The sequence below is a fragment of the Taeniopygia guttata genome, chromosome Z, assembly GCF_048771995.1.
Source record: "Taeniopygia guttata chromosome Z, bTaeGut7.mat, whole genome shotgun sequence".
Lineage (NCBI taxonomy): Eukaryota > Metazoa > Chordata > Aves > Passeriformes > Estrildidae > Taeniopygia > Taeniopygia guttata.
In genome coordinates, this window is record NC_133063.1 from 60,622,703 (window position 1) to 60,637,803 (window position 15,101).

A 15,101-nucleotide genomic window follows, 5' to 3' on the forward strand; every position below is an offset into this window, starting at 1 on the left:
GGAGCTTTGCCAGGAGCATCCATTGTCATGGACATCTGCTTCTTATAAAAGTGAGGGCTCAGATACATTGAGTAATCTGAGCTTCCTGAATCTTAAGGGGACTAAGACTGTTTTTCAAGCAGCTAAGACCCAAATGTATGGACCCCAAATTTAAGGGATTCAAATCAAATCCTGAATATGCATTGATAGTAAATACAAGGCAGAGAGTGTTAATACAGTATGTTCGCTTTGAGTAGCTGAAAGAAGCTATACTGCGGCGTTCTGTGGGTCACAGTTAGTCCTCATTGTGAAGTAAATAATCATCAAATTACAGCTGTGTTGATTGGAACATTACCAACAATTTTTAGAATTGGTTTTATGCTATGCAAAGTCAGTCATTCTTGTATGGAGTCCTTTCTGAGTAGAATTCAGTACATAATGGCTTTCTGCACCCAACTGATTTGCCAGTACTGAGAAAAAAAAAAAATCAATTTGATAAATTAGTCAAACTGTCAGACATCTGGGATCAATGAATCAAACTAAAGCTGTTAAATGTTTTTAAAATCACATTAAGTATTTATATATATTACCTCATCCCTTTTTAATGCTGAAATTCAGATGTTCACAAAATAAAAAAGGAGCATTGTAAATAACTTTTCTTATTTTTCCAGTTTCCAGTACCAATACAACCAACCAAACAAACAAAAATATAGGTAAGAGGAAGTGAGAGCAGCTTTTTTTTTGTTGCTCTCAGTTTGATTCAAAAGCTGGAGGAATGACAAAATCATTTGAGCCTAGTTGTAGGTAAAAGACGAATGCAATACTTCATACCATACCACAACCTGAATGTGTCCTAGCTCACTAATTTCTGTACAGGGAAGCCTATGAAAACATTTATCTAAAATTTAAATACACATATCTCTAAACAGAGAAGCTGTTGTTAAATTATTTAAATTTTCCTAACAACAGCAAAGGAAATACTATGATTTGCTTATAATAGCTAGCTGATTGACTTTCAATGAAATTAATGTAAATAAGAAATAGAAAATTAGTTGTAGATTAGTATAAAATTTTACATGGCTATTCCTTAGGTTTTGAAAACTTCTTCATTTAATGGACTTGATTTTATTAGTGTAATCATAGTTAAGTCTTTCAATAACAACTCCAGGTTTGCAAGAATGTCCTACCAAATGTAATTTTGTAAAAGAAATCACAGTGTTTTACCAATAAAAATGTCTTAATGTGATGTAATGCAAATCAGTGACTTAGCATAAGTACTCCAGAGAAGTGCCCAAAAAAGCAAAATTGTCTGAAACACAGATTATAAAATAACATTTTATTTAACTGCCATGTCGAGAGTATAAAAAATGTGAACATTACAGTAGTTTCAGTCCGGAGTAACAAGTAGAGCTGCAGCAGTGTGATCCAAAAGTGATGGTGAGAGGCAAGGCATTATGTCTAACACTTGGAACACATGAGGAAAATACATGGATTTTTCTGCCTGGGTGTGGAAGGCTGCTAGCAGAGGTAATGCACGGCTACTGCTTGCAGGCCACAGTCACATGCAGTCTGGAGTAATTTCAGTGTTAGTGTAGGGGCAGACTGGAAATAAAGAAGACCACAGAGTTACAGAAATGCTTTTCTTTTCTTTAGTCTCCTAAAAAAGAAATCAGGCAGAGCTGAAAAGAGCAACTAAGAGAGCTTTACTGTTTATATTCCAGTCCATGTGAGAAAAACAGCTGCTTCTACAGGAGTATTTTGTTGCTTTAAAAGATTCTGACCTCCACTGGAAATACAGGTTTTGCAACAGATTAATTATTTTATCTTCTCATCTTGTATAGGATGGAAAAGTTATATTTCAACATCACTTACAATACCAACAGTATGCACTGATGTAGAACCAATAATTTTGGAAGCACTCAAAGTATTAGTAAGATGGAGCCACCCGCTGGCTCTGGAAAGTGTCAGGAAGAATATGTATCTTAAAATGCTGCTTCTGCAAGTAGGTAATAAGATTACTATTTCTCAGCAGTTTCTACTGGGCGCTTTTGAAGTATGCTGTCTTAGTGTCTCTGAAGAATTTTTTCCATGTAATTAGTCCACATCTCTTCCCTGGGTAGCCAAGCCTCCATTTTGCAATCACTTACAAGCACACTTAGCTCTTACGCCATAGAGCCTCTCATGTGCAAGGAGGTTCAACAACAAGGTTTATTGCAACTCCAAATCCTCTCCATATTTGTTTTTACAAAATTAAAAGAGCCAGACCAATAAAAAGTCCATACACTAATTGGAAATGAATTAATGAGAGAACCCAGAAGCTATAGAGATGTTTCAGATACTGAATATTGTTACATATTATTATTTAAAAAGCATGGTGCTAATTATTTTAATAACAGATTTTGGATACAGATTAGAGGCTGACAAGATGAACAAAGTTGAAATACATGTTGTATATCATACACGTTTTTCCTGTAATACTTACTTTGTTCACAAAATGCACTAGGAACCTGACATAATTTTGCAAAGCAGAAGTTTTATTTTGCTGGAATTTACCTTGATTTATGCAAATCAGACATGGTGTAAAATATGATTCCTCATATAGACCTCAATTTTGAGGATCATTCCTGGGTGGAGAAGTGCTATAAACACATTTGAAGTTAGACAACTGCCACTGCAGATAAATGATGTAAAATTCAAATCATATAATGGGAGTATTAAAAATCAGAATAGTCCCAAAAGAAGAAAAGGAACTAAAAAAACAGCTGAAACTGGTCTACACATTTGGAGTTCTTTCAAAGTGCACATGCAGCAGCAATGGAAACAGGATGTTACTGTAAAAGAATTTTGTCCATGAGCATCCAAAGATCATCCAAGACCAGTGTAAAAGGATACACAGAAAGGTGTGTGATGGGAATTATTTCTCTGTGTGCTCCTTAAGCAGGGCTACTGGGATGCTGAGAGCTCTTCAAAGCTGGGCTCTGAATTTTTTGCTGGACTGGCCACCAGGTAACTGATGCTAATGTAGTTTTTCATATATTTTACGATGCCTCCTATTGTTACAGGAAGGATCAAATTTAATCCTACCTGCAATAATAATGTTGAAAAAAATACACTTTGTGTGTGCATAAATATGGTCAGGAGAAGAGAGCTATGATTTGCGGCTTGATCAAGAGGTAGAGAGTGCCTTTTTTTCGGATTACCAAATCATTGGTATGGTAATTTTTTAAAAATTCATCATAGACTAAGGAGATATATGGATGTGGCAGCCACTCTGCATTCAGCATGAGACATTCAGGTTCTTCTAGGTACTGAATTAACTCTAGACCTCTGAAATCCCTGGTAGTGTCATGTGCAAAACCTGTAAATCTTTCAGCAGTGGTAGCCACAGGGTTTCTCTGGGGCTGTTAACAAGCCTGTAAGAGACTGCATGGATTGTGTGAAAGCAGCTAGAGAAAACCTGTAGCAGATGAAGTTTTTGGGAACAAACTTGGTCCTCAGAGCACTTCTTGGAGATGCAGCATGGGAAACAGAGGGTACACTGCCTGCTCTAGTTTTCCAGAGAAGGATCTTAGACTCACTGAATTAGAATTAGATTAGAATAACTGGTTATGTATTCCCAGAAAAGAGTATATGTCATGGTTTGACACTGGCACAATGCCAGTGCCCCCATGAAAATGCAATCTCTCAACTGAATGCTGTGAAATGCAATCGAGAACAGAGCAAAGCAGGCCCAAGCTTAATAACAAGAAAGAAACTTTATTAAGCTACTACTACTATACTACTATAAAAGAAAAAAAAAGAAAGAAAAAGAACCACACACAAAAATCAAAATTAAAACCTTCCAAAGCGTTCCTCCTCCCACCACCCAACTCCAACAAACCACAGTGAGACACAACCTGGACCCAAATCAGGTTTCCACCCTCCAGACAATTGATTCTCAGTCCACTGAGGGAGAGAGGAGCCCCTCCTGTGCCACAGACCCCCCAAGAAACACAGCTGCCACATCCTGTGCTTCCATGTCACCACATGGCCCCGCCTGGAGAAAAAAGTTTGCCAATGGTGACCCTCTCCTTTCCATGCACAGTGCTCTCACCACGAATGCATGGATAGACAGACTGCTCTCAGGATTTTTCTTTCAAGGATACTCTGCCAAGAGGGGAAAAAACAACAGTTCAGTTTTTCATTTTTGGGACCGCAGTCCCCCCCATTTTCCCCTAGGGCCGAGGATCCAAGAACAGAGATCTTCTTTTCTTCTCTGAAGACAGGGGGCACCACCACAAACCTCCCTAACTTTTCTCTGTTTGCTCCACTTCTGTCTTTTCCCAGCTGAAGCAGATCTCTTTGGCTCACCGGCATCCTCCTAAAATACAGTCTCTCTTGGAGGAGAAAATCGGTTCAGTCTGTGGCTACCAAGAAAAAGTCCAGCCAAAAGCCACTCCATTATCTCCTCCCACCTAGAATTTCTCCTTCCAACATCCCAGGTCCCAGGCTGTCTCTCTTCCTCTCTTTCAAACCAGGAGGAGAAAAATTTCACAAAGCTTTCATTTCTCAAGGAAGGGTTAAAAGTCCTGACTCCCAGAGATGGCTTGCTGCTCAGGCTCCAGCTCCCACAGCCCGGCTGGGCACCTTGCAGCCCCCCCGCTCTTCTCCTTCCCCACAGTGAACTGCTGACAAACCGCTGCTGTCTCTTTCTCTCCCTCTCTCTCTCAAGAGAGACTCTGGGGAGGGGGAACGGAGACATCCCAGATTTCTCCACCCTTCCATCTGCAGGGAGCCAGCCCGGTTCCAGTCCCTCCACCCTTGGGCCTACCTCCGAAGGCCACATGGCTTTTCCCTCCCCAACCCAGCCATGGCTGGGCAGGGGACAGTCCTGCACTGACCGCTGCCGGAACCCAAGAGGGCGAGTTCTCCTGGGAATTCGGCTTTTAACCCCTCTGTGTTCTCAGAGGCGTGTCCACCTTCAATTGGTCAATATCCAAATTGACCTCTTCCTTCTGAGAAAAATTCTTTTTCCATGTCAAACCATGACAGTATACCAAAGAAGCATTTTGATCCTATTGATAAGAAAAGCTTGGCAAGTCCCAGGACCCAGTGAATCACAAGAATCATCTCACTGACTTTGTACACTTCAAACCAAAGGCTAAAAGCTGACATTTGCCTTTTTCTTAGTTGTACTATGTAGATTAAAATCAATGTAAAGTTTGCTCCCATTAGCAAATTTCAAGTGTGGTATTGTGCAATCCAGTTTAACTCAGACAAATGCTGATTGGAGTTTGAGCTTCCAGAGGATATCTGCAGGAAATTTGCTGAGAAGTTTGTACAGTAAATTCAACCCGTTGTTCTCTACTGAAAATTAGTTCTGTATAATGTTTTCCGTATTTCGTTCTGAATCTTTGTAGAGATTGCTAAACTTAAGCAGTGGAAGAAAATACCTACTTCTGACTCACCACTTCTCCCCGTGAAAGCCATGGTTGGGCCACACAAGTGCATCCAAAGAACGTGGAGGCTGACAGGACCATCAGTGCTGTGCAGGTTGCAATACAGCCCTGCACATTTCAATAACACTCCAGTTCTTTTTCACTGGGGCAGTTGTGGGCAAATATATCACTGATAGCCCTGCATTTTTTTAGTGGACTTTAGGGATTGACAGCTTTAGAGTACAAGCATGAAAATCCTGAGTCTTTTTACACTGCTGTCAAATAATGTAGCATTTTATGTATCTTGTTGCTTTCTCATTCATGCAACAAATATGTGATGATTTTGTACTGATTTTGTAATGCAAAAGAAAGTAGAAACCCTATGTGAATTCAGGTTTCACCTTCTGACTCAACTCTCCCACCAGTGAACAGTTTTGCTATTTAAATATATCTTTATTTTAATTTATGTATATTCTAATACTTTTAGGGATTTTTAGATACATGCAATAATATTTTATACACAGTTTTCAAGTCATTGGTATAATATTTACATGTAAGAAACCTTTTATTTCAAGATGCAAACTCCCTGGTTTTTTTTAATTGTTTTTTGATCTAAAGTGATGTTTTTAGACAGCTAGTCGATTGAAACAAAAGAGATCCCTTTTGTGTGGAATCTCTTACTTGTTTTCATATTTTGCATGCCGTCTGGTATGCCCAACTCTTCAATTACCTCATTGCTAATTTCAGCTTAGTTATTAGATATATTTTACAATTATACAGTGTGTGCTTTTGTGCCTTTGACAGCAAAACTCACACTTTCCTCACTACAGGAACCTACTCCCTGAACTGTTGATTAATTGCTAGCTCAACCCTCACCTCCCAGTCTTTAGGATATGTTCTGGAGAAGCCTAATGCCCTGACCATCTGTCTTCATCTGAAATATTTTAGTGTTGGAATTCCTAATACTATTGTAGAAGGGAACTGAGTAAAATATAAACTGTCACAGACTTCACAAATAAGTCACCCTTTACTTATGGCACCATGATCTCTGAGCAATGGCTAATTGCTAGGCCTGCTAATGACTGTGAGAGCCCTGTGGGGGACCCATGGCTGAGTCAATGGGGAGATGTGGGCCCTGGGGAAGGACCCCTCTGGGGACAGTGATTTGTGTGTTTGGCCTCCCCATGCTGAAACTCAAGGTCGGACCTACAGCAGGCAGCATTTACAGCCATAGCAGTTGTATTTATCGATTACTCTTCAAGTATTTGGAAAAAACCCAAACAAATCCAAATCAAATGTCTACATATTTGGTTAAATTATTATTAATTGAAAGACCTAAAGCTGCTGTTATTATCAGCCACTGAAGGGAAAATCCTTGACAATTACATTCTGCAATTTGACTCTGGACAGAATCATCCAGATATCAAAGTGCTACTCAAGCTCATTAGTGCTCCCTGCTGTCCCTAAATATACCTTTGTTTCTGGCAGCAGTTCCTAGGTAAGTAGGCTACTGTCCTTTAGGCCATCCACATGCTCTCATCCCAAAGCAAAGTCATTCAGTAACCGATTAGATGAATAAAGAATGGGAATGTGGCTATTGCACTGAGTGGTTCTGAGACTGATGAATCTAAAATGCATTTCAAGCATGTGTCTGCCCACCACCAATCAGTTCTTGCAGCTGGTATTGAGATCTCCCATCAGAACTTCCAGCATCTGCAGTACAAAGCCAGGTGAGTGCTTTAATAAACCCCTCAATAATGTGATGTGGTCTTGGCAGCAAGAGCAGTAGCTGATAACCTTCCCCTGAGTCAGAAGCATATTCTGCAAGTTCAACCTGCATATTTTTTATATACTCCATCAGCTCAGCATTTTCTGGTAACTGAATTAAATTTATCTGTGTTGCTTTGTGTTTTCCTATGTTTGCCATACTATTTTAAATGTCAGTTCCTCAGGTACCTGACTTTTCAGGAGGAATTTCCAAATGGTAGCTACATAAGGACTGTTTGGCCTCCAAGATCTGGCAAAAAAGGGTGCATTGTAATATGTGTTGAGGTAAATTTGTGGGGTTTTTCTGTGTAATTTATGATACTAAGGGAACTTTAAGAGTCTTATATTTGGAAGGGGGAAAAAAAAAGCCTAGAATTCTTTTTGAATAAGGAAGAGATGGTAGTACTAATCTGTGATGCAAAAGTCATCTGATGGATTTACTTTGTAAAGCTGCAACTGGGCAGTGTTTGATTTTCAACCAAAAAAACCTTTCATTGCTTGGTAGGGTTTTTTTGGTTGTTTTTTCTCTTTGGGTGGAGTATTTGGTTTTGATTGTTTCATTTATCTGGTGTCTTCCTGTTAGATGGCTGCCATATTCTCTGCATTAAAAACTATTGCTGAGGTAGCTGAAACACAGAAATGGGTTACATGTTGTGGGACTCAGATTCAGTTAAAGAAAGAAACGGAGAGTTTCTAGCCAAGCAGACGCCTGGGAAAGAGCTGGAGAGAATGTAAATAATTCTTTATCTCTCTTGTTTTTCACATTGTTTATAGTTGAGTTCTATCACTGTGCATCAAGCACTCTGCACCAATGCTGTGGCTTGTTTTCACTTCAGGACCAATGGATTTGGTCCTTGCGAAGCTCTGTATAAAAGAGCAGTGTATTTTGAATAAATCAGAGTTTTAGTATTACAGCTTTCTGAGTCAGAGTCTCTTCATTCCTGTCCTGCCCCGACACTGACAAGATGTCTCACAGAGTTCTCGGGCACCTCAGGTCAACATGTTATGAGGTATTAAAGAGGCAAATAAAGTGACCAAAAAGATAAGAGTGATCCGTTTTTACAACAGGCAAGTAAAATTCTGCTGAGCTCTGTGCTCAGGCAGCTGCCTGTGCTGCTGTTAATATACACTAGTTCACACTTGCTGTGCTCACACTTGTTTGGGGATGCAAATTTTATGTTGTAGTCATCGCTGTTGCTGTAACTCTGAGACCTCCTGGAAAGCTCGTCCCTCTCCATGTAGTCCTGAAGGTAAAGCAAAATCCCCTTAGACAGTGGTAGACTATGATCTGCTCACTAAATCTTCATCATTGGCTCAGCTCCCGCTTGTAATTCTCTTTTTGAGTGCAGAAAAATGTGCTGGAGAGACTGAAGGAAAGCTAAAATACTTGGCTTAGAAGGAGGATTCCTTCTTTGTCAGAAGCAGGAAAATCTGTGAAAATCACCTGAGAGTCAATCTGCATGTGTTGAGTTCCCATGTTGCAGTACTATAAGACATAAAGTGTTATTTTATTATTAATGAGTGGGTGTCCACTTCTGGTGTCTCAGCTGATAGGGACCTTCTTCCATAACTTGTGGGCTGACTGTGGATGCTGAGGTGAATAATCTATTTTAAATACTCACTGGTTTGCTTCACTGTTCACTATGCAATTGGAAGCATTTATCATTTTTGAGAAGCATATAATTATAGCTTTTCTTTTATGTTCTACATTAAAGGGCTCTGCATATTTATTAGTGGATGCATATTTATTAGTAAGCATTATATATTTCACATTTGTTTGTGGTCGCCTGTATTTCCTGCTGTTAGCAGTCCAGCAGAAAGCCGAGGGAGTAGCAGCAGGAGTACAGGAGTAGCAGCACTTAGGCTTTTACACAGGGTTATCTAAAGAACAACACATTCACTCAGAGCTATTTTCAAAATATGGATATTTAGAGGTAATCACAGACAACTAGGCAATAATAACTGAAATGCATCTTCTGTATGACTGTCAGTGCTTCCTTTATATTTATAAACTTCCAGTCATGTCACATTTTGCCCTGGATGTTTTTCATTTCATATTTCAAAGGAAAGTGCTAATTTTTTAACACAGTGCTGATCCCTGTTTCAAGGCTGGTTAAGTTTGGTGTTTGCTTTCTGCCAGCAGGGTTTTACACAAATGTGTACACCCTTTTTTTGATGGAGAGCATAATAAGGAAACCACTGGATGTTTTATTTTCTTTCCCACTTAGACAACAAATGGGTTATGACTGCTGCTCCTTAATAGGTCATTTTATTTTCCCTGAGGAAACAAGTTTCCAAGGCTTGCACTCTTATAGTAAGTTGCATTCTGTTTTCTTCTGTTTCATTAGGGTACATTCATCTTCGGTGAGGTTTCTTTGTGACTCTGTACATGTATTCCACAGGCTTCTCCTGCCTCCGGCTGTGTTGGGATACGCCGGAGACACGGGTGGCCAGCCAGCGTGGGGACTCCACACCCCGCCGGCAGCCTGGGGGATGTCCCCCGTTTGCGGGGCATCGGGCATTCCCACGCGAGTACCAGTGGCTCAGGTGCACTCAAAACCAGGCGAGGCACGCCTGTGGCGGCGAAGACAAACAATCGCGCTGACCATTTCCCTCTGGGCACTAGCAGCCCGACGAAACGGAGCCGCGCAGGGAGCCCAGCCAGGACCGGTGGGGCGGAGAAGCGGGAGGAGCAGGTGAGGGTGGAGAGGTGCCCCCCGCGGGCCGTGCCGTGCCGTGCCGTGCCGGGGGCGGGCGCAGGAGGATGCTGAGGCCGGCCAGCGGAGCGCATCCTGACGCAGCGGCGGCCCGAGCCGCGGCGGGCGGGCGGATGGCTGGCGGCGGCGGGGCGCCGCGGGGCTGAGGGGTGGCGCTGCCGCCGCGCCTCTCCGCGCCGTGCAGCACCGTGCAGCACCGTGCAGCGCTGTGCAGCGCCGTGCCGCGCCGTGCCGTGCCGTGGTCGGCCGGGCGCCTCTGCAGGCTGGCCCCCTGCGGCTACCTGCGGGGCGGCAGCGGCGGGCGGGCTGCCGGGATGATCCGGTTCCGGAGCTCCAGCATCAGGTCGCTGAGCGCGGAAATGAAATGCACCGTGCGGCTGCTGGACGACTCCGAGATCTCCTGCCACATCCAGGTGCCGGCGCGGAAAGGGGCGGCGGCGGCGGGGCGGCTCGAGGGGCGGTGGCTCTGGGTGCCGGGTGCGGGCGGCGGCTCGCTGGGCCCGGGCGGCGACTCGGCTCGGCTCGGCTCGGCTCGGCTGCGGCGGGAGCTCCGCTCCCCGTTCTCGGCGGGGGCTCCGCGCACCAGCGGCGCGGCAGCCGCGGCTGCTCCGCCGCCGCCCGGCGCTGCGCCACGGCGCTGCACTGCACGGCGTGGAGCCCGCCCGGCCGCCGCCCGAGCCGCGGGATCCGTCGGGCTCCGGCACTCCCGGCACAGCGTCCCCGTTGGCGAGAGGGGCGCTCTGGGCTGCGATGGCCCGGGCGAGGAGGGAAATCCCGGCGGCGACTTCCCCGTCCCGCGAGGCGGTAACGGGGCGCCCCGGCCGGCACGGCAGGCTGCGGAGGCGGTGTGCGGGATACTCGCTCTCCGATACCGGGAAACCCTGCCTTGGAAACAAGGCCCGCGGCGTGCGGTGTCGGGAACCGCCGTTACCGAGATAGCGGGCAGAGTTCAAAATGAAGCTCTGCCCCTCTTCCTCTTCATATAAGACAAAAAATAACTTGGAGCAGGCTTTTCAGTGATAGTAGCTGCTGTGCGGTTGGGGAAAAAAAAAAACCAAACCAAAAACCCAAAAACCAAAAATCAACTTCGCCGTAGTTCCTCTTCCTAATTACTTAGTCCCTCTTTTTATTCCTTCAAGTAATAAGAATAAAGATGCGAACACTGAGGAGTCTGTGATTTTGTGGTGGAACAGCAATGTTTGTAGTGTGTGAAAGCAGGGGTATTTCAGGTGTTCTAGCAGGACCTGTAACTCTGGTTACACTATGGAAGACTTACAGATTCTTACAGATTTAACTGCAAGCATTATAATCAAGTTACCTTCTGAAATTTCCAGAGTGTTCACAGAATAACAAAGATGAACTTGGCATCCAGATCAGAAGATGTGAGTGGTCTTTTAGGAAGTTGTTTGTCACTCACAGTTGATACTTCTGTCTCTCTGACAGAAAGAACTATAGTTTTAAATTGAGTTGGTAATCTTATACTAAGACCATTACGGCTGAAAATCTCCAAGTGCCATGAAATGCAAGTTCCATTTTTTCTGGGACTATGAGATGGTTTTTTTTAGTTCCAACAGAACTATTTAACACCAGAATACAGAAAGATGGTTCCAATTTAAAGGGACGTAAAACAATCACCTAGTCCAACTGCCTGACTGCTCCAGGGCTGACCAGAACATAAAGCCTGTTACTGACAGCATTGTCCAAGTATCTCTTTTTAAGGCACGGGCAGGTTTGAGGCATCAATTTCATGAAGCCTGTTCTAGTGTTTGACCATCCTCTTGGTAAAGGAACATTTCCTGATGTCCAGTCTGAACCTTCCCTGATGCAGCTTTGAGCCATTCCCATTCCATGTTGCTGGATGCCAGGAACAGACCAGCACTCCCTCCCTAGGTAGGGAGCTCCCTCTCTCCTCCTCAGGGAGCTGTACAGAGCAATGAGGTCACCCCTGAGCCTCCTTCTCTCCAAACCAGACAAACCCAGAGCCCTCAGCCTCTCCTCACAGGATGTGCCTTCCAGGCCTTCCACCAGCTCTGTTGTCCTCCTCTGGACCATTCCAGGACCTTCCCACCCTTCTCAGACTGTGGGGCCAAGCACTGCACACAGGACTCAGGGTGAGGCTGCAGCAGGGCTGAATCCAGCAGGATGATCCCAATCCCGCTGGTGATGCTGTGTCTGATGCTCCCCGGGATGGGGTTTGCCCTCCTGGCTGCCTGGGCACACACTGCTGGCTCAGCCTGAGCTGCTGCCGACCAGCACCCCCAGATCCCTTTTGCAGGGCTGCTCTACACACACTCCTCTCCCAGTCCATGGTTGCATACTAGCTCCTTTCGAACGACATGTAACCTGGAAATAAAGGAAATTACTGAAAACATTTTGTATATGTATCATACTAGTGCTTTTATTAATGAAGAGCATGGTTATAAGCTCTATTGAGTAAGGAGCAGCATGGCCTTCAGAGTCTTTTCTTGAAGTTTAATGCAAGCTTTGGATAATTTATTTGGCACTTTAAAAATTAGTCTTTTTAAACAATCATAAATTTAAGGTCAGATTCTGAGATTGTTATGACAACTCTTTGGGCCTGAAGTATTCAACAGACTTACATGTGCTGAGTATTCCCTTCAATGCCTACAGGGTAGGAAAAAAGAGTTACTTTAACACTTTAGCTGTTATATTAGGCACGGTGAAGCAATGAGCTCAGAACCAGTTGTATGGTATTGCATTGTTGTGGCTCATTCTGCAGGCAGAAAACTCACTGTTGAAAATATTTTAACTGTTAGAGTTCTAAGGATAATTCTGAAGATCTATTATAATCTCATTTAGAACTTGTTTTCCTGAGTCTGCATGCTGACAAAAACATTTAAAATGTGCGAATAGCTCAGGTTATTGCTTTATCCTCCTGTGTGTGCATAGCTTTTTAGAAATTAGAATGAATTAATGAATCCTAAACCACTCAATTTTTTGTCTTTAATCTCTTTGTCAGACTGTATTTGAACTTCATAATGTGGACAAAACTTGCTTGGAGCTTTAGCAATACTAATTTTTTTTTTTTTTCTTAATGAAGGAAACTCCCACTTGCCTGTTGGATCTATATGTGCATATTGATGCATGTTCACTAGGACAAAATAGCCTAGATGATGTGCTGCTGGGTTAACAGTGGAGATGCCAGGGTTGTGCTGGCTGGAACATGTTGGACAGCTGTGTTTTGGTCATTAAGAGGATAAGAAATCCTAATTCTACAACACTGAGAAATGCCATCAGAGTCTCCTAGGGACACAGGATACAGTAAGGAATGTGACAGCTGAAATTCTTGCTGTGCATTTTCAGGGAAAAGGGAAGGGAGATGTGTAGCTAGTTGGACTGTGAGATATGTAGATACGATTTGATACAGTTTGGCAAACCAAGTTTTACCAAGCACTACTTTTTCAAGTATATCTTTCCAGCAGTTGGCTTGTATACATAGCTTAGTATCACAGAAACCTGGTACAACTTCTGGGCAGAGTTGTATTCTAATTTTCAGATGCATTGTAGATCTTTGGCCCTAAAAAATATGCAACCAGAATTGTGTTACTCATCTAAAACAGTGGAAGTTTTAGGAAAAATAAGCAGCAGCAGATATACTTAAAAGTATATGCATATATACTGCATATGCACATGTGTGTATTTTTTTCCTTCTGTAAATTTCAGTGTTTAGGTAGGAAAAGAAAATACATGTTTCTTTTTATTATTGAAGTTCTTTCAAAGTAGTGTTTCATCAAGTCACCAAGCTAATAAAGTCTGCTTTTGGAAATTACATTTTTTTAGCAATTTGTCTAGTGACAGCATATGGTGCAGTGTAGGGAGAATCAGAAGTGAATCATGCATTTTTAGACTCCAGCCAACTAGTTATCGACTTGTGCAGCTGCCATGTAGGTCACCAAGTTGCTCAAGGCTAGGCTTGCAGCTCAAGGGTCAAGATTCAGTGCGTTGTCCTCCTCATCTGAAAGACTTTGCGACTGCAAAATAGGTGAAATGGTGACAGACACAAGAATGGGCTGGGTCCTGAGGGAAACCTAACTAATTCTTATGGTGATGTTTATTTTCCCATGATTTTTATTTGTGACCTGTAGTTCAGACAGTTTTATACCAGCAGTTGGGTGAAGCTGCTGCAGCACAGCTGAAATTAAGAGGTTATGAAAAACAGCCTGAAGGGCCAGTGGACACTGTCTGTTTCCATTTGCAAGAGAAAGAGGTGACCTGCTTGTGCAGCCTGCCTGATAAAGCACAGAACCAAGGTTTGAAAGAGGGCAGTGGTGGAAGTAGGTCTTCAAAACTATTGGAAATCAGTCTGGAGCAGCAAGAAGACCTCCTTTCTGGAGGTATTAATGAGATACTTCTCTTCTGACTCAATGACATGATGGGTAAAACCTTCCAGTTTTGCAGACTTCGGGCAATATCTTAATGTAGCAATTTAGCCTTTTAGTAACAATAGCCTAGACTAAGCCTTGGTTTAAACTGTGCCACTTGCTCACTCCTTAATTCAAGTTTTGCTTTACTCCTTGAGATGTTCAGGTCCAGATGTGTACAACTGGAAATAAGTTTGGCATGATGGAAGCTTTTCCTCTCATTTGGAGCTTATTGTTGAAAGTGGTATGAACTTTGCTCTGTTTGTGTTTATCTGTAGAAATAATGCATGACTAGGTCTTCTTGTGCCTCAATCCCTGTGTAAAATTCTGTTGTAATGGGGCCTTTTTAATGACACAGGTTTTGCTTTGAATGAGCTTTCCTGAACAAAAATCTGTTTTGATATTCCCAAAAATATAATTTGGCTACAATACTGGTTTTTAATTGGATCTAAATAGTTATTTGATTGTTGCTTAAAAGAAAAAAAAAAAATTCTATGTGTGTCCAGATTTTGAACAAGGAGAAGATGTTATTTTTAAAAACTGGTTGAGGAATCAGGAAGAAAATATAGCAGAATAAAGCTTTGATTTAGTCATGGTCTGTACTTAGACCTTTTAAATTTTTTGCAGAATTTAGAATGAAGGTGATATGAGAAAGCTCACTTCTTTCTGCTGCTAATAGTTCAGTAGTGTAGAATGGTCTTGTGCTTTGCTAATCTAATTTTGGGAGCAGCTTCTGTGCAGTTTGAATACTGCTGCCTGTACTTCGGCTAATAGTTTATTTGCTTGATTCTTTTTTTTTTCTAATTTTCTTTTAAATGCGACATACACTGTTCTGTCTG

The 15,101-nt window shown here is 42.7% G+C and overlaps 1 protein-coding gene across 3 annotated transcripts in view; it reads left to right on the top strand.

Moving 5' to 3' along the window:
* The first annotated feature begins 9,976 nt into the window (after positions 1–9,976).
* Positions 9,977–15,101, top strand: part of FRMD3 (FERM domain containing 3) — a 122,543-nt gene continuing 117,418 nt past the window's right edge. For 2 of the 3 annotated variants that reach the window (XM_002191069.7, XM_030257987.4), the window contains exon 1: positions 9,977–10,293. In XM_002191069.7, coding sequence (XP_002191105.3) covers positions 10,195–10,293 — 99 coding nt within the window. In that variant the 5' untranslated portion in view covers positions 9,977–10,194. Of the gene's footprint in view, positions 10,294–10,919; positions 14,507–15,101 lie in introns of those variants that run through there. The other variant, XM_072921787.1, reaches the window with a different exon arrangement.